The following is a 19951-nucleotide window of genomic DNA, read 5'->3' as shown; positions in this document are numbered from 1 at the left end:
TGTTAACTCTTTACCAACAGCCCCATTTTTCTGTGTGTGCTTCACTTCTATGAACAACGTGCATAGAACTGACTTCCTTGTGCTTGGAAGTAAACAAATGGGCTTTTAATTTAAACGAATAATTTCTCAGAGTCCATATTCTTTATGGTAATATTCATTAATAATAATCTTCTATTATACTGGGTGCAAAGAGAAAACTAGAAGTTGCATTCGAAGCAATGATAAGTTACCATTTTAATGATTCTTTATGTTGTGAGTAATTTATAAATCACTCGGTATCTTCTTAGCAAAGCTTGCCTTCTGTTTTTAAATCGTACCTTTTCGTWTCCAACAAAGGGTTTCAGTGCAATAAGAATTAAGGTGTGTCTCTTAGCTTTTACCTGCGAGCAATAATGATGTTGTCAAGCGTTTMAGGTGAGACCAGCCCAGGATTTTGGGGTGGGGAAAGACACTCTGTTATACAGCATCTTCAGTTCTTCCCTCAGAGGGAGGCAGAGACACCTTGAAGGGCTGAGTATAAGGACATATACCGAGTGCCTTTTTAAAAAGTCACCAGAGCTGGGGGGGGGAGGGGGACAGGAACAGGCTTGTAACCAGAACTCAGTTGGACTTGTTTCTGAGAAGGCAGATGCCATGGATTGGCTCCCTCACCGAACGGCTGCTTTTCTGTTCCTTTTGTTGGTAAGTCCGATTTTAAAACAGTATTTGTAAACTCTGTGCCTACGCCAGTTTCGTCTTTCTCAGCAGACCATTACATTTGACAGTGAAACTRCTTCCCAAAAATGTCTTGTGGAATTTGCCATAAAAACCAAAGCTCTGCTCCTTTTAAACAGCATTTGCAAACATTCTATAGAATTAAATTAGCTTTTCATAAAACACTGACAAATGTTTCTTTTTAGACTTTCTGCAACCTGTTATTGTTCAAGATGTGACTTTCTATATTTACTGCATGACTTTTGAGGAAAATATTTTCTGTGGCTAGTATTTAAGGGGTCACAGATATTAATAAAATGYTTATTATTATAAAAATGCAACGATTGAACGTAATTTGGTTCAGTCTTTTTTATCAGTTGAGGAAAAATATTTTTCTAAAATATTCAAATGTCTTTTTTCTAAACTGATTAGCAAGATTGCTTCAGAGCTGACAAAGTCCTACAGCTATATTCAAGGGGAAAAAAATGACAAAATTTACTGAAGGTTTCAGTTGAGGAAACATCAAGACTTGGCCTATTATTTCACGTTGCAAAGGATTCCTGTGATGTAGTGCATTAGTGTCTGAGCCGCCATGTGCTGGAGCAAGTGAATGCATGATGAAAGTGTTGATCTTTGGGTTTGTTTTTCTCACTGTAAAAGGAAAGTTGTGGCTATGGTCAAATGGCATAGTTGTTCAGTGTGTTCATCAAAGCATGGAAATTACCCAGAAGGGACTTAAAAGGGCTATGGATGCCTTACTGCTCCTGCAATCTGATTTTTGTGTGGATTAATTTTATTCATCTGTGATGACCTTCTGAAATTAGGTAGAGGTTTAAGGCCCTGAAGATTGAGAAGAGTGGGATTTCTGCTATAGTTATGTACTGTGGTTTTTACTCAGTTTTGCATTTTACACAGTGTATTAGTAAGCATAAGTATTTGTTGACTTTCATTACTGACTCCTATAGAAATATTATAATCCAAGAAAAAGTTTGTGTTATACAAKAAGAAATTCTAAAACCATTTTGAAAATATAATCCATTAATTTTAAGTGACAGCTCTGCAATCAGAAAAGTAGAACAAATTAACACAGAGCAGCTGCCAAGCAAACAAGGGCAAAACTTGGCAAAAGYAAGTTATGGCTCGGATAAGTTTCTGCTTGTTTAAGGCAGCACAGAGGTGTCTGAGACTGGCCTGTTGCACATCACACTCACACTTCTGGATTTTCATGTAGCCCTGGTGACTATTCATTTCACTCAATTACCTGCTGATGCATATTCCCAGTGTGTCGAAGTTCAAAAAGCTTCACTGCATTTTGTCTAAGATCCATTCATTCAAAAGAGATTTTACTGCTTTACTTCTCCCAGCAACTCTGGAGCCATTTTCTTTCTTTGAGCATATTATTATTATTATTATTATTATTATTGTTATTATTACAATTGCAAATAACAGAGGGTAGGTGTTGGGTCAGAAAAAAAGAGCAATTGTGAAAAATGTCGTTGTGTTTTGATGACTATCAAATGTTTGAACTTTTGCTACTCAGAGGAAACATTTGTTATGTGTTCTTCTACCCAGCACTATTCATGATGGCCCAWGTGGCTTAACAGCGTCTTTCAGCACTTTATGAAAAGGTGGCAGACAAACTGTAGAGGTCAAATCAATTATCCATTTATGTATCCAGTTCTAGTGTATTCTGAGGAAGAATTTTGGCTTTCAGCTTGGCTAATCTTTCATGAAAATCACCTGTCTGAATGGTGTGTCTAGTTAGTATATTGTTAATAAGCAGCATCAAATAAAATTACCATGGACTTATACATATTTTAGTACATTACTGCATTTTCAAAAAAAAAGGAAATTTAACAGCCCTCAAAAAATAATTTTATTTACGGATTTCACCATTGGTGGGACTGATTCTGCAACCCTTGCTCATGTGACTTCAAAGGCATTATTCTCATGAGTAAGGGAGTTCTGTTTGTGATACTAGCACAGACACGTTTTATGGAAATAACCTGTTTGATCAGGTATGACTCTTCTCCTGCCAGCTATCATGTGACAGCCAATAATTTTAAATTCACCACATTTCTTATGCACTTTTGTCTGGCAACATTTTCCCATGTGTTATCTATGCTCATTTTTTCCCCATGCAGTTTTTAGGCTCCGGTTACATATCCTACTCATAGCTTGGTTGCATGTAAAAACAGTCAGGAGCTAAATCCTCTTCTTGTATATTCATATGAAACATCTGCCAGGATTGAATCAGGAACCTGCAGGTTCTTCTGYCAAATAATTTTGTTGTAGAAGTAGAAACTAAAGCAATTCCACATCCAGGAGTTATCACCTGAGATCAGGTACTTAAGCCTGCAGTTTTACATTCCTAAGTAAAATGGCCGTTAAGCAAACATGCATTTGACAGAGCACTCAGTCATATCAGAATTCAGGTTTTATGGAGGAGCTTTATTAAGGTCACTTAGCATGACTAATTGGAAAACTCGAATTTTAATGATAATGGCATGCACCCAATATTGAAATTACTTTTCTGTTCATTTTTCTAATGGTTAAGTTCAGTGGCCGTATTGCTGCATGCAATAGAAGATACAATAGCAGAACAGAAAAAATCTCAGTGGAAACTTCCCCAAAGTGGTCTGTTCTTTGAAAAAAACTTGTTTTAAGATAAATAGAAAGTCAGAATAGATTCTTCAGCCTKACATGAGCATTGTCATAATTCCTGAATTATTCCTGTCACAATTATKGAAACAGTAATGGATTCTCCATCCTGGGTGCAATTCAAAATATTGCTAACACAGGAAACACCTGACCTCCTATGAAAAAAGAAAACAAAATGCCAGAAAAATATTCCCGAAAGTCTTCCCCTTAAAATTTGAAGCAGTATATTCATTAGTTACATATGAAAAGGTAAAGCACAGAAAAAAAGAAAACAATATGTTTAAATTAAAAAGTGATCAAATKATATATTTTTCAAATATGAGGGTTTGTCTTATGTTTGAACTCTGCTTCTCATTATTTCATAGGCACTGATGTATCATTTTTTAAAGAGATGCAGAATGAATAATGGGAAGGGTTCATTATTGCAACCCTTTTCTAGTCAGGGCTTTGGATGAGTAAGAAAGACGTAAAAGTCCCAAAATGCTGACAGTACCAGAGCTACCACAGCAGCCTGGTGACTAACACAATATGTGTGAGTTCTCAGCACTCCTCCCTTCCAGGCCAACAACAATTCCACTGTTGACTTCAAAGAGAGAGAAGCAGATCCCATATGAATAATGCTGGGAAGATGTTAAAGGCGTGTTCAGTCATTTAGATTTGAGTAGGTGGAGGAGGGAGGATTCCRTAATTACGTTTGATATTGCTTGGTACTCAATTAATGATTAGTTAATTCTTGTTTGTAAATTGCTTTGAAGGTGCAAAGGACCATACACATCCTATGGGCCTAATTCTGTTCCCAATTACATCAGAATAAATCTGGAGTAACTCCAGTGTGATTCTAAGGTGTCRTTTTGGACACAGGGCCCAGGTGTGTGACAAGCTTTGAGACAGACCCTGTGCAAATGACAAAAACCATGAACATGTTTCCTGCCTGCCCATCTCCCAACCCAAAACAGAAACAGCTTGTGCAACCAGCCCCTAGCTTCTCTGCAGCTTCCTCTTTTACAGTCTCTCAGAATCTAACAGGACAGCAAATCTTGGCATCATTCTGACCACCTTGCCTACCCCAAGGTCCTCAGGATGCATCCCACACATTCCAGTGGCTCTGATTGCTTTAATTACTGTTTATTTCTGAGCCTATGGAAAGTACTGTGCTTAGATACTGGTTTAGAAGGGAATTTTTTTGACTACATAGAAGTATGCTGGCAATTAGCTGATAGGAGACAGAACTTATCTGCTGATAATGGCACTAGAAAAAAAAGGTTTGCATCTCAGATCTATGTTAGAAATAGACAATTAGGTTAGGGGAAGTCTTCTAACTGCTGGTGACAGTGGAGAGCAGGAAGACATTAGTTGGGGAGGCAGAGGAGCCTCTATCCCTGGTCAAGTTGGATAAATGTCATTTCAGAATTGCTTGGGTTTATCTCATGAACTAGAYATTTTTGTCTGATGTCTGCCTGCCCTCCTTCCTACACCACAGCCAGAACTGAGAGTCATACCACACACAGACATCAAGTTCATCAGATCAGACTTTTCAAATRATAACACAAACTGTACTAAGGACTCTGAATTCAACACCTTCCATTAGGAACAAGTAGCAGACTGGAGTTTTCCTTAGCTATCACAGGACAAGTGTGGAAATACAGGGCCTAAATTTACAATCCCCAGCATCACCAATGGACAAATTCCTCATGTTCCCCTTATTGGTGCTCAGAAAGAAAGGATTATACTCCAGCGTAAAATATGTATTTTTTCACTGCTTGAAAACAGAACTCCTTACAGGCTGTAATCAAAAGGCTTATTTCATGTCCTTAAGTAATAGAATTCTTTACAGGCATAATTCTTATTTCAGAAAAAACTGGAAAGAGTTTTTCGGAGTATGAGAGTGATGTGGCTGGGTGTGGGGTGTTAGTCTCACTGTTAGGTAACACGATAGGATGCAGACAGCAGACAAGATTCACTGACACTGCACTGGGACGTGGGCACCCATACTTTGCTGGGTCGAGACAATTGTTTGCATGCCAGAAGGGATTTCAGCCTAAGGGTGGAGAGGATCTCATTGTGCTCTGCCTGTGGGATAGACTGATAAGAGACGTTCAATTAGTGTTATTTCTGGTGCACCTCATCACTCAGGCTCTCTCGTGAGGGTGTAATCTGCCCCTTTGACTCTTCCATGTTCCCCCAGATTCCAAGGGGGACTATAAAAGGACAGACCTGAGCTTCCACTGGGGTGAACAATCCCTGCTGTTCACACAGAGTTTGATATTGTCCCTTCTCTGAGATGAGGAACGGTTGCACATGAATTTGAAACCTATTCTGAAGCTGAAATCTTAAATAGTCATAAACTCAACATCAATTAAAATATGTATTGATGCTTTTAGCACAATGTGAACATATTATAGTGGTTTTTCTGCAGAGTACTTTTTTTAACCATTTATGTCAATACCTTGCTCAAACAAACAAACAAAAAATCCTTTCTCYGTGAATAGCCCAATAAATTTCAAGCTATCTGCACATCAAATAGGCAAATCCACAGTCTAAACTCCTYCATTCAGAAGTAGATTAGTGCAGCYATTGCAGGAAAAGGTGTCAGGGAATGTTTTGGGCAAAACCAATCATTGGAAACATTGTTTTGTGAATGACAGATGGTGAATTCTTGCACCATAAAGGTAAATGGGGAAAAGAGAGATGAAGACGGGTGAAGTTGCTGTTCATTAGTCTGTTGCATATAAGAAGTTGTCTTAACATGAAGTAAGTGGAAAAAATTCTGTCTGTGTTCCAGCCTTGCCAGTACAATGCAATAAATTTGAAGTGAGGAAAGTCCCATGATGTAATGATAGCATAAAAGATTGTCACAGATTTTATCCGAGTATAACTGACATAAAACTCCACAGAAAAAAAAAAAAGTCAGACAAAAAAAATAACAAACCAAAACAAAACAAAAAGCTATGGGAAATGATAAGGAAGAGAAAAACTCATAGCTGCAGCTGTTAACATTTGTTGGGAAAAGAGAAACTCTGAAATAATTTTTCAGTCACCTGGATATTTTGTTTCTTCCAATGATGAATGAGACAAGCATCCAGTCTTGCAAATCCCATACTCTTCACCCTTTATTGTCTGAAGAGAGCAGAAGCAGATCYTAAACCCAAAAGAGAGGCTATGAAGAGGTACATTCACCAAGTGAACTTCATTTTCACACCTTATTCAGGGATAAAATTAATTAAGCTGTGCCTTCTTTTAAATTGTGCTAATCAAGAGATTGAGGCTCCTCTCATTTAAATTTTAATTTTGAAGTAACTRCATACTGCATCTGATACTGCCACCWTTATTTACTCAAGACTAGYTGCATAGTTAGGTCTCAAATCAAAACCTAATGCACTCCAGGGAAATCTGCCTGAAAACTGCAGGTGGGTTTCCATCTGTTATTGAATCTCTTCAATCTCACTGGGAAGTTTCAAGAAAACATTTTCATTCTTTTTGGTTAAATTATACTGTTAAGTACTCCAGGTTGATTGTGGACTTTGTAAATAAGAAAAAAAAATTAAAAAAGAATAAATTATTTAGGATAAATATTCTCTTGTTTCCCAGACAGTTTGGTAACAACTGTTGCAACTACTTCTCTCTTTACATGAGGTGTCAAAAATCTGTGTGAAAGCTGTATCTTGATGAAGGWGTAGCTTGAAAATTGCTCTGCTCTGGCATTCAAACTGAAAGTTCTGGCTTGAAAGACAGAATGGGTTTTGAAAGTTTTAACTGTCAAGGAATTCAAGGATATAGAAAAAAAAATAATTGCACAAAGTCACATGTGAAATATTTTAGCAACTGTTTAGGACAAGCTATTGCAATAGGCTTGAGAGAAAGTACAGCTCCTGGCCTGCAGTATAACAACATCTTGCCATTGGGTTTCGCTTGCAGCATTTTGCCTTTCATTTTTAYATGCCAATCTTTTTATTGTTCTTGCAGGTACTCTTGGATTTCAGCACAGGATTTCATGTAGAGGTAATATATATTTCTTTAGAAACTGTTTTTCTGATCAAATGAAATGTAACAAATGAAAAAATCACTTTGAAGATGCTGTACTAAGAYATTTCTGAACCTGAAGATTGAAAAACGTATTTAAATATTAAGCAGCTGCAGGTAATTACCTGCTCACCCTCTTAAGAGAAATCCACATAAGCCTAAATGAGTATCTCATACAAATGAATAATTTTAAAATAAACATATCCAGTCACAGAGTYTGGGACTCACAGTCATGTAAAAAAGCACATGGTCYGMAAAATKCTTCATTCTCCTTATTGTTGGAAAYTATAATGGTCTGTATTAATTTTAAATGGATTGGGGTCATGATACTGGAACTCTCTGTCAAAGGTAAAAGAATGGGATGAAAATGGAATGGCAAGATGGAAAACCTTTAGAAGACAAAAACGTGAATGGATCAAATTTGCTGCAGCATGTAGGGAAGGAGAAGATAATTCCAAGAGGAATCCAATTGCCAGGGTAAGTAGAAAGAAAACACAAGTATTCACTGACAAGGAAGTTTTTCCAAAGACAGGCTGAAAAAAGCAGAGATTTAAAAATTTATATGCTTAGAGTAGCCAAAGMTAGGTATGCAGAGTAAAAGAAAGATGTTGCAACATTCCCAGCTCTGCTGAGACAGCCTCACAAGGTGAAGCCATGTGGCTGCTGAGGAATCACCAGAAGCTTCCTAGAGCATTGACATGAGTCTACTTCCCAGACAGCTCCAACCTATGTCTTTGTTCTTTGCTTGATCATGACATTTTTCTTCCCTCTCTCTCTCTCTCTCTCTCTCTCTCTCTCTCTCTCTCTCACTCTCTCTCATACCTAGAAACTCCTGAGAGAAGTTTGAGGATAGTGCATGACTTTTGCGGGAAACAGAAAAGCAAATATCTTCCTGTGCTCTTACCATGCCCTTACTGAGCTCCAGCCACAGTGTGGTTTCTCTCCCTTGTCCCTTGTTCTCTCCCTTGTCCCTTGGAGGTTTCTCTCTCCACTTTCCTGAGAGATTTCAGAAAAATAGGAAGCCTATCCAGCCCTCAAGGGGACAGGAATCTCTAGGTTGATGGCTTTGTAGAAGAGTCTTCCATTGATCCTGTCAGCTGAACCTTGTAATAAGTGGTTGAGAAATTGAAGTTACATAGAATATTTTACAAGACCTAAGAATAGGAAAAAAAAAACCTGCAGGTGTTCTCAGTAAACTGGCATAAATTATTGTTATCTGTTACTGTAGATCCGATCAGACTGTGAAGAAAACAATCCAATCACATACAGCATCTCTGGAGTTGGAATTGATCGTGCACCCTATGGAATATTTGTTGTTAACCCAAGAACAGGAGAAATTAATATCACATCAATAGTGGATAGGGAAGTGACACCAGTATTTGTAGTAAGTACTCTCCTTTTTCTTTTTACCTTTATAAATGATAAAAAAATGTAAATGGGTGGATGCAGGGTGGGGCAGAGAGAGCACTACACAACAAATTCGTTTGTTTCAGATTGCTACYTTGCTCCCTTATCTTTTGGTTTTAAAATAAGTAAATCTCTTYGTTTAGATACGTTGCTTTGCTAAACACTCAGTGACGGGTATAGATTTGGARCCACCTCTTGAACTTCGAGTCAGAGTTCTGGACATAAATGACAACCCTCCTGTATTTGCTCAAACTGTATTTACAGGATCTGTTGAAGAGAGCAGCATGGACAGTAAGTAACTGCGCTGTGCCTTTTACAGTATTGTTTCTGAAGCTCAAAGAATACAGTTAATAAAAACCTGGGGTGTTCATTCTGCTTTTTTTTTTCAGGCAATGACATACATTGGTCAGGGCTACTGCAGAGCAGGGAGCAGCAGATGCTTTTCCAAGTACTATTTGAGCCAGGGCCTGAGTTAATTGCTATAAATTAAACAGCAATGCTTCCTTCTCCCTTTCCTCCCACATGAGTGCTGAATGTTCCAGTTTCTAACCATRCCATCATGCAAATTCTTTCAGATGTGAAAATGTAAAGAAAATAATTTCATTCCTTCTCATTGGAATAAAAATATTATTAAATTTTTACTTCTTTTCTTTGAGGGTACATAAAACATATTTTCTCCCATTTTTCTCTTTCAAATATTTGTASTTGTAGCCTGTTTATTTGCAATTGCAAGAGAATATTACTAAATAATTCCATACTTCAACCATTAAAATGGCTCTTTACTGAAAGTACAGCAATCAGCATTTCACATGTAAATAGCATTAAGGCAATGGTGCTTAACACTCACTTTCTTCTTTCTAKAAATCCTCATTTAAAGCTGTGGCTATATTTCTTACAGTAGTGTCTATAATATTTATTGTATTTGCATATTCTCTATGGTGATTTAAAGAAGTTGAGTGAAAATATTCATTATTCTTTCTGACTTTGATTTTTAACTCATTTAAAATCATTAAAATTGTCAGAATCAGTAACAGAAAACTAAAATTTTGGGTTTCTTTGCAAATGTCAAGGAACAGATAGCCCTCTACCATTTTCACACACCAAGCTTCAACATTGTCTTCATGAGTTGTTTGCAGGAACTCAAGAGATTTTCTGGGTTTTGGGGGGGTTCTGGTTTGTTTTGKTTTTTTTGTTTGTTTGATTGTTATTATATTTTATTTTTAGACACGCTGGTGATGAAAATCATTGCAACAGATGCAGATGAACCTAACCACTTGAATTCTAAGATTGCCTTCAAAATAGAGAGTCAGGAACCTGCTGGTCCACCCATGTTCATTATGAATAAATACACTGGAGAGCTCCATCTTGCAAATTACCTTGACAGAGAGGTAACATTTCCACTTCCAAAATGAAATAACATGATGCTGTRGTGTATATGTGTTATGAGAGTGAGAAAAAAAGAAACAGAAGAGAGAGGACATGTGGTTTTTTACAAAAATTAATGGAGAAATGCATGTTTTTGATGTATTACAATAAAACATCTAAGTCAAATTCCTGCACTAGGAAACAGTAGTAAGATATGAGTTGTTTATCAGATGCACAGATGGTCTTCTAATATATTTATTTCTCTTTTTGTGACAGCAACATAGCAGCTACACTCTTGTTGTGAAAGCATCAGACCGGGATGGGGCTGCAGATGGAATATCATCCCTTTGTAGCTGTAATGTGAAAGTCATTGATGTTAATGACAACTTTCCAACTCTTGCTCAAAGCTCTGTAAGTTTCCAATATCAAAACTGTTTTAAAACACTGTTTAAAAGTCCCATTGATAACAGAGCCCTTACTAACCCACAGAGAACTTTTACATTTCCATGATCCGCTGGGTTAACAGGGTTGTTCCCTGGAAGCGTGCTCAAAATACAATCTGTTGCTTGTGCCCCAGTTCTGATAACATACACATAGATTTTTAATTTTTTTTCCCAGAAAAGCCAATCATGACACTGTCAGGACTGGCTTCTCTCATTCAGAAAAACCCAGTCATTCAGGTGTCCAGACTCCTACAGTACAGCCACATTATCTAGATTAACCCAATCTTTGGAAGATTATTTCTCATAGAAAGCACAAATCCTTTTCCTCTAAGATCCTCTGCAAACTCTTGAGATGATACAGCTTTTCAGCTCTGCAACCACAATCACAGTTTAAGCAGAAAGCATATTTTTTTATTAAATTGTTCTCGACTATGTTCAAAACACCCTTCAAAAGCATCTCTGCAGACAGCTGTGTTTTCCCCACATTATATATATCTAATGTTTGCTAATAGGTATTTATCTGTCATTCCAGTTTTCAGCAAGTATTTCAGAAAATTCTCTCAGTTCAGAACTGCTACGAATACAAGCTCTGGATGCTGATGAAGAGTTTACAGACAACTGGTTAGCAGAGTTTTTCTTTATATCCGGTAATGAAGATAACTGTTTTGAAATTGTTACAGATCGAGCTACAAATCAAGGAATCCTTAGAGTAATTAAGGTATGGATAAATATTGTGATTCAGCTCTTAAAATAATCATCCTAAAATTTTAATTAATTGTGAACAGAATTAAACAGGCAGTAAAAACACTGTCACTCAACTATTTAAAGTAAAAAAAATATTTAAATAAAATTAAAGGAGCTTTTTTTTATTATCTAGTTCTCTGTGGTTTACCTTTTAGGAACTGGATTATGAACAGCTTCGAAGTCACTCACTGATGATTGGTGTCAGGAATGTAGCTGCCTTCCACCACTCTGTCGCACAGGACTATCAAATATTTGGAACACCCCTCACAATAGAAGTAAAAAATTTGATTGAACCACCAAGATTTCACCCATCTTCAGTTGTGTTTAACCTGGCACATGGCGCAAAAGCGAATTATGTTATAGGAACCTACACAGCCATGGATGAGGACACCAGAGCTATCGCATCAAACGTTGTGTAAGCTCTGCTCTGCTTAACTCCCTGAATGGAATAATTCTTTTGAGATTTCAGTGGGATGAGGAATAGGTATTTTAAAGGATGCCTTAGAAAAAAACGTTTATTGATTAGCAATAGAAAAATGGCAATAGTATATTCTCCAGCCCATTTTTATGCTGTAGCTGCTTTTCTTTCCTCACCTACTTTAATTAACTTTATGCAAAACACACAGAAAATATCATTTTTCTAACAGTCTGTAAATTGGATAGATTAGAATAAGGGTTCTTTTTCTAACTCAGTCTAAGAATACTTTTTCTTGAAAAGTTTGCTACAAATAGAGAAGTTGTTAGCATCTTTAAAAAACAGGCACAAAATCCCAGTAATGGTCATATTATCCACTCAGAATAGAAGAGGTCACTACCAGCTAATTCTATAGAAAAAAAATATTTACACTTATTTTTCTTTAAATTAACGATAATAACTGGGACCATAATTTGCTTTTCAGTGTATGTAGAAAAAAAAATATAGCCTATTTAAAAATATCTTTTAGAAGTTCATAAAATAGAGAAATGTGTTAGCAAATAAAACTGTAGAATGCTGTAGGAAGAGTTGTGGATTTAACCACTGTCATCAACAAGGATTCTAGAAAAGGTTTACAGGATCAACAAGGGTACTAGTAAAGGTTTACAAGATCCAAAAAATTTTTACTTTTAGATTATGATGCTACTTTCAAAATATAATTTTCTATAGTTCAAAATATAGGCTTCTACACATTTGCTTTATTCCTAATTACTTTTCTGGACTACATCTTTTGGAGTCTRCAYRGATTTTGCTTGAACTGAGTGAAATRCAATAGGACCTAGCAGAGCCTAAAGAAAAATGTTCCAAAGTGCCAAATTTTATCTGTAAAATAAATAATTAATAAATATATTCATAACATAATGCTGAGTAATTTTACTTCACCCAACACAGATATAGCATAGGACGTGATCCAGCTGCCTGGTTCAGAATCAATCAAAACACTGGTGAAATCACCCTGAACAAGGTCATTAGCCGGGATTCAGTCTACATAGTCAATGGGCAGTACCAAGCAGAGGTTCTGGCTATCACCAGAGGTAAGAAAGGAGATGAAGTTTTCTAAAATAAACTCTTTTTGTTCCAGATTTCTCTCATTTTTTTTTCTGTTTCTAATTTTCCAATCCTAACTGCATTATTTATAGTATCAATATTTCCTCCTGACCATAAATATCTTCTTTTTACAGGGTCTCCTCGATATACTGCTACTGGCACCATTGTGCTTTCAATAGATGACGTCAATACCAATTGCCCAACTATTAATACTGAAATGAGGAAAGTATGTATGCATTCCCCATCAGTGATTATCTCAGCAAAGCCCAGGGATGGTGATCTATATGCTACCCCCTTTACATTCAGCATACATGGTGAACCTCAGACTACATGGATTATCAGACGAATAAATGGTAAATTAACCAACATTTTACAAAAGAATAAATTGTAGTCAGCTCTTATCTGAGACAACTGATTAGGATGATATTTTATTACCAAAAAAACACTTTTTAGAATCTATTCAAATCTCAGTTAAATATTAATGTAAGAAGTTGCTCCAAATTTGAATATATGCATGTATACATATGGATGTATGTAAAATCATATTATAACTAGGATCAGAATTATTACATGTGTTACCTTTTAAAGGAAAGTGAAAATTTASTGATAAAAATAGAGCAGCAAAACTYACTTYGAGTATGGCTATAAAAAGAASCTTTACTGGTCTAAACATAATGAGGTMAATCAAAAGGAGTAATTTATACTTTTTCATTTCTATATTATCAAAATATACTAAGCACATGAAAAAACTCTAAAATTTTATTATTAGAGTATAAAGTTATAGTTAGCAGAGCTTTACTTTTATGAGAGGCATATGAAAATGGCAAATTAAGATTATAACTTTTGCAATGCATTGTACCAGTCATACTACTTGCATTTTAAAGGAAACTGTTTTAGTCAATGTCCATTGAAACCTTGCCAGTTTCCCTCAATAGGACATAACAAGCTAATGCACTAATCAAATCTCATACATTACAAAATGACAGAATTTGCGTAACTTACTGTATGCATAGAAGACTATATTAAATGACAAATATCAAAATTGAAACTATTTTTGAGTCTCCTACCTGTCCTAAACAGTTGCAAATATGTAATTTAAAGTATTTTAAATCTACTGAAAACTTTTTGAAAAACATACATCAATTCTTTGTGAGATGAAAAAGAAACACATAAAACTTTCAATTTTTATGCTTACCATTGTGTGAATAAAAATCAGGAAAAGCAGCAGCATAAATAAAAAATTGCATCTGCCCTTTGGTATTTCCCAAGTTTAAAAGTGATAACTAGACTGATTTGGCTCATGTTTTCCAARAAAAAAAAAACAAGCAGAKGYGAATATTATATTTTTCAGCTTTGAATAAGTCCTGTAGATGCATAAGTAATTGGGGTGCTTAGAAAAGGAAGACTTCGTTTCATCCTGTTTTTTGAACATAACACACAAGAGTCGTAGATTTGTAGAGCACTTATAGTCAATACCTTCATCTAAATATTTTTCTCCTTTTCTTTTCACTCCAAGGTTCCTCTGCAGAGCTAGTGGGCCAGAACATAGACTTTTACCTTTACAGGATCCATGTGGTTGTAAGAGATAGCCAAGGCCGACGCTGCGCTAGACCACACATAATTCCTGTGCAGGCTTGCCAGTGTGACAGTCGGAATTACTGCACCAGTGGGGCCACAAGAATAATTATCATCGGTGGTGGTGGTGGTGGTGGCGGCACTGGTGGTGGCACCGGTGGTGGCACTGGTGGTGGCACTGGTGGTGGTACTGGTGGTGCCACTGGTGGTGGCACTGGTGGTGGCACAACTGGTGGTGGTGGGGGTACTGGAGGAGGCCGGGAAGATGGAGGAGGCCAGCAAGGTGGTGATGGTGGTGATGCGGGATATGGAGATTATCAGCCCCACACAGAATGGGAGAGTTATACAGATGGATATGAAGGAGGTGAGGAAGGATACACTGCATCCACTGATGATAGTTACACTGGAGGAGAAAATTACGGCAGAGACTACCAATCAAATACCACACTTAGCGGTGCTGCCATTGGCCTGATGTTTCTCGGTGGATTAATATTTGTTCGTAAGTATAAAATTAAGAAAACAGTTTTATTACTTTTTTAAGTAATGTAAATGGTATTTTTTTCTAATTCTTCTAAAATAAGGTTACTTTGTCAGTAACCTTATACAAACACAAAATTCTGAAGCTCTCAAAGGTTGTTCAATCTGTAGTTCTCAGATGGTTAGTCTCACAGGACAGACTGTCTTTCTGCCTTTGGAGATCTCCCCTGGTAGTCTGGATTAAATCTGTCCTTAGTCATGCTGTATAAGGTAGCCCTTGGTATATGGTATTGTCCTTTCCCCTTTTCATTTCCCTTTGATGTTCCAGTAATCATAGGGCTGGAGCASCTCTCTTATGAAGACAGGCTGAGRGRGTTGGGACTGTTGGGAGAAGGCTCCAAAGGAAACCTCAGAGCAGCCTTCCAGTACCTAAAGGGGGCCTGCAAGAGAGCTGGAGAGGGACTTTTTACAAGGGCATGTAGTGACAGGACAAGGAGCAATGGATTTAAACTGAAAGGCAGTAGGTTTAGGAAGAAATTCTTTCCTGTGAGGGTGATGAGACAGAGGCACACGTTGCCCAGAGAATTGTTCCAATTTTGGAAGTGTTCAAAGCTGGACTGGATGGGGCTTTGAGCAACCTGGTCAGTGGAAAGTGTCCCTGCCCACAGCAGCGGAGTTGGAATGAGATGGTTTTTAAGATCCCTTCCAACCCGAGCCATTCTATGATTCTACGAAATAATCTTGTACTGCCTTTCTAAAATAAGATGTGTTTTTGATGCTGACCTTGACAACATTCTGCAATTTCCAACACCGAGTTCTTTAAACAACTAAGTCTAATGCAGCACTCTGGGAAAGCTGACTCACTCTATGTAAACATTTTGTGAAACTAGGGCTTGGGGGTTGCCTCCACTGTTTTTTCAAATCAAGCATTATGTATACTTGATGTGAAAATTGCAGCTGGAGCCTTAGCCAAAGATCACTGTAGTCAGGTGGCCATCTCTCCACTGATTTGCATATGTCTATTGTTACTAAAGTGTATTTCTTTTCAATTACAATATTTGAAGAGACCAATTTATGCTTATATATCAGGCAAGAATAGCACTGAATGCTATACATAGCAAGACTTGTTCTGTTCGTTTAATTTTCATATGTATGCAACTTATATTGGCTCAGCTGAGGTAGATCAAAGTCTGTTCCCAGGTGCATAAGCATAAATTTGGAGTAACAGCCCCACCCCTGTGTTGCTCTGCTATGACTAGAGGCACAAATTATTCTGAATTTCAGAATACATGCATCTCCTAAAGCAGTTAATGCTTCTGAAAGCCAGACTTACAGGCTGCTTGGTTAGAAACATTTTAAAGACATATTTTCAAAAGTTCACGAGCACCTGCCCTCTGGGGAAAGCAGCTATTCCTGTGAGGAAGAGATGTCCTAAATCCTTGTTTCCTGTTTCCTTCCTGTTAAGTGATCCCAATTTTGATGTCAATGAGTGACTGTTGTGGCTGTGGACCTGGCGCCGCAGGTGGAGTTGGAACTGGATTTGAACCTGTACCTGAATGCACAGAAGGGGCAATTCATCCATGGGGAATAGAAGGTGCACAACCTGAAGACAGGGTCAGTACATCCCATGTGTCATATTTAGAGAAAAGGCTGCATTTGGCTAGAGAAGGTTTCACTTTCACTGCTATAGACAGTAGCACTGTGTCATCTAAAACAAGTCTGGCAGTGTCAACAATTGCCAGATATGAAAGGTGATTCTTAATTACCATTCACTGATGGAGTTTATGTGTTTTAAGCTGTGGTCAGTTAGCTTGGCATAAAAGTTTGGTGTCACGACTTTTTTAGATGAAACATGTTAACTAGCAAGCTTCTTTTTTGCAAGTTTAGAAAAATGCAACAAATCATCTTTACAGATTATTGTGTTGATAATGAAAAGCTTGTAGTCTCTTTTTTTGTTATGTTTTGTTTGTTAATGAAGACAGTGATATTTATTAACTATCATTAATATTTTGGATTGCTAATTCCTTAACACAATTCACAAAGTCTTGGTCTTCATATGGAAATTTCAAGGTAATCATTCAAGGAGTCAAAATGTTGTTTTCCAGGATGTCTCACATATTCTTGGCCCAACAACAGCTGCAGGAGGTGATTTTGGTGAACCTTCTGGTAAGCAGATCTCTAAATCTTCTTAAATCTTCTATGTTGTGCTGTAATGAAACTATCTTTCAGAGCTTCAATGCCTTCTGATTCATGGAGTCCTTTAGTTTCCCAGCTATAATCAAACCCTTCCAATCTCACACCTGCAGATAGTCAAATTAATGCTGGCAAGACCTCCAATGTGAATAAAAAGTCCGGTGTTTGAACTTTTGAGCAGATTAATTTCTGCAAGCTACACTTACTTTAAAATACCTGCCATGGCTGTCAAATCCCAGGCAATTTTTTTTTCATCAGTGCAACTACGAATGGAGGGTTTTTCAAGACACCAGTTCTAGCAGAAATCAGTCTGGAGACAGAATAAGGAAATTTGCTTTCATAACTCAGATAAAAGTTCTTCCCGGTTTCATCTCTGCTTCCCACAAGATAGGATGTCAGGTAGCTGGTTAATTACTGACAATTTGTGTACTTAGCTAGACAAGCTGGTACATAGCACAATAAATTTGTGCTTCTGAGATAGGCCACCTCCAGGAATTCAACGATCACAGAGAATAAATCAAGTTGTGCAGTGCCACTTTCTCTTTCTCCTCCATTCCTTACTTCAGGATAGGAAGGAAGGAGGCTGGCACAGATACATTTTCACCAGCTCCTGACAGGAAGAAATGTTACTCTGCATGACAATTTCTCTCCTGGATATTTATTATACAAAAATGTTCTCGTATGTTCTCATTTCATAAAAATGAAAATGATATACAATTTAGCCTATGTTTCCCAGTGTAACCAGTTAAGACCACTCTATAAAATTCTTTTATTATAATACATGCTGATCATTAAGACAACTATTTCCTCATTATCATGTATTAAAAAAAATCTGGAGAAGATAAAATCCTGTATTACTTTAATGCTGATTGTAAAGACTATTTTTATTTTGGATTATAAACTTGTGGTTATTTTCATCCATTGTTGTTCTCCCCAAAGAACCTCACTCCTAGAAAATGCAAAAGGAATTACAAAATTCTTTCTTTTCTAGAATTTACAAAACTCTTTCTTTTCTAAATGTGTAAGGAAAAATAATTTTAACCCCAATATGATCATAAATATACATTTATGTGTTTGCAAAAACATCCATAAACATTACCTGATTTTCTAACACAAACACCATGACAGCACATATATATATATATCAGATAGAAAAGTCTTTTCAGCCAATCACAGAAGCAAATAATTGATTTTCTAAAACACAATAAAATGTGTTTTCTAATGTGTCCATGCTGCCTAGCCTCAGGAATAAAATCAAAGTCTTAGATGCCCATTAATAGGCATTTAATTACTACTGCAGTTTCAATGTTTCATACCTGTGCATGTACCTGTGACTGAAATTGGTCTAAAACACCTTTAGAAACTCAACAGTGTCATTATAGCATTTGTAAAACAACTGAAAAATTGTGCACAAAGTTTAACAGAGCACTGGAAGGATAACTTTTTTCTGTTTTCAGACATATATAATAACACATATGGAGGAGGAGGAGTAGTAGCTTCTGGTGCTGAAGAAACTACAGGGGTTGGCTATGGCACTGGTACTGGCTACGGAACAGCTGGAGGAATTTCTGGAACAGGGGAAGTAAAAGGGTCGATTGGAGGAACGATAAAAGAGTATCGAGAAGGAGGCGTGAACATGGCCTTCCTAGACAACTATTTCTCTGAGGTAATCATTTGCTCTTCTCTGAGTTACAGCTGTGAGTGTACTTTTTGTTAGACTCTCCTCCCCAGGGTACTTGGTGGCAATCCAAATTAATGCTACTCAAAATGAAAACTTCCATGACTTAAAACTGGTGTGAGGGCAAAGGTGACTGTACTGGTAGGAAAAGTGACAACCCCAGTAGCAGAACTGTCTTTGAGCTGCTGCCATAGTAGATGGATTGTTCAACAGCCTTTTTGTAAAAAGGCTGCATGTATGGATAGGAGGCAATAAATTATTTCACTTTCATAAGTAACCACCAAATTTATGTATTTTCCACCCTTTTCAGTGTAAAAATATATAATAACTTCGTGAAATTTTTCACTCCTACTTCCTGTAAAGCTTTTTAATGAAGTGACTTGAACCCTCAAAGAACTTTAAACTTCAGTTCATGTTCTTCCTTACTTGTATCGCCATTTTTGCTCCCTAAAAGACTTGTGAACTGTCAATGACAACAATACGCAGTTTTTCAATTGGCAACATCATAATTAACCTTTATATGTGGGATTTTAAAAATGGTATGGAATTTACATGATTAATGGTTTCATGGGCCATATTTTTTTTCATAGGCGTGAACTGGAAGGCATAAATGTTGTAATTGCATGTCACCAAAATACCAATTAAGATACAAGGATTGCTACATTTCAGAATCTAAACAAGGTTCAGTGAATGAGAGAACAGAGCAGTCCTGACATCCTGAGCATTGATTTCTCCCAGACTGCAATCTTCCTGCCTTGGCCTGGGGCATAATGTATTAATTGTTGGCTGACCATAGGGCTCCACAGATTACTCCTGCTACCTTCCAGGACTGACTGTCTCAATCCCCAAACTCTCTGACTCTCCCTCCCAGGCCTCCTCTTCCATCCTTTCCTGCTTTTTCCAACATTACTCTGGACTCACTTTAAATTCTCCTCTTTCCTGCCTGATGTCTCTTCAATGACCACTCCAAGGTCCCCGACATCATCCCAAATCAGTGATTACCTTCTTGCTCAAAACCAGACTCACTTCTGGACTCACCAAGACATGCCCCTGTGGACAATCATCGATCCCATCTCCTCTATCCTGGTCTCTGCATTGCTCCGCTCATCACCCTGCTTCACTCCTCTTCCTATCACTTTGTTCAGACACTGCTGCCCAAAGAGGGCCTCTGTT

General features: G+C 37.3%; 1 protein-coding gene across 1 annotated transcript; it reads left to right on the top strand.

Moving 5' to 3' along the window:
• Positions 1 to 452: 452 nt before the first annotated feature.
• LOC130584067 (desmoglein-4-like) lies at positions 453 to 18832 on the top strand. Its single transcript, XM_057383824.1, has 15 exons — positions 453 to 681; positions 7318 to 7353; positions 7723 to 7851; positions 8603 to 8758; positions 8925 to 9072; positions 10006 to 10169; positions 10423 to 10557; positions 11122 to 11307; positions 11489 to 11748; positions 12700 to 12842; positions 12990 to 13208; positions 14372 to 14929; positions 16373 to 16521; positions 17013 to 17073; positions 18558 to 18832. Exons 1-15 carry the CDS (start codon positions 634 to 636, stop codon positions 18815 to 18817), a joined length of 2652 nt encoding a protein of 883 aa, XP_057239807.1. The 5' UTR covers positions 453 to 633; the 3' UTR covers positions 18818 to 18832.
• Positions 18833 to 19951: the final 1119 nt, after the last annotated feature.

Source organism: Malurus melanocephalus, unplaced genomic scaffold (genome assembly GCF_030028575.1).
Source record: "Malurus melanocephalus ecotype Western Australia unplaced genomic scaffold, MMel_1.1 scaffold_663, whole genome shotgun sequence".
NCBI classification, from domain to species: Eukaryota; Metazoa; Chordata; class Aves; order Passeriformes; family Maluridae; genus Malurus; species Malurus melanocephalus.
The sequence above is the reverse complement of the archived record's forward strand: the minus strand, read 5'-3'. Positions and strand labels throughout refer to the sequence as shown.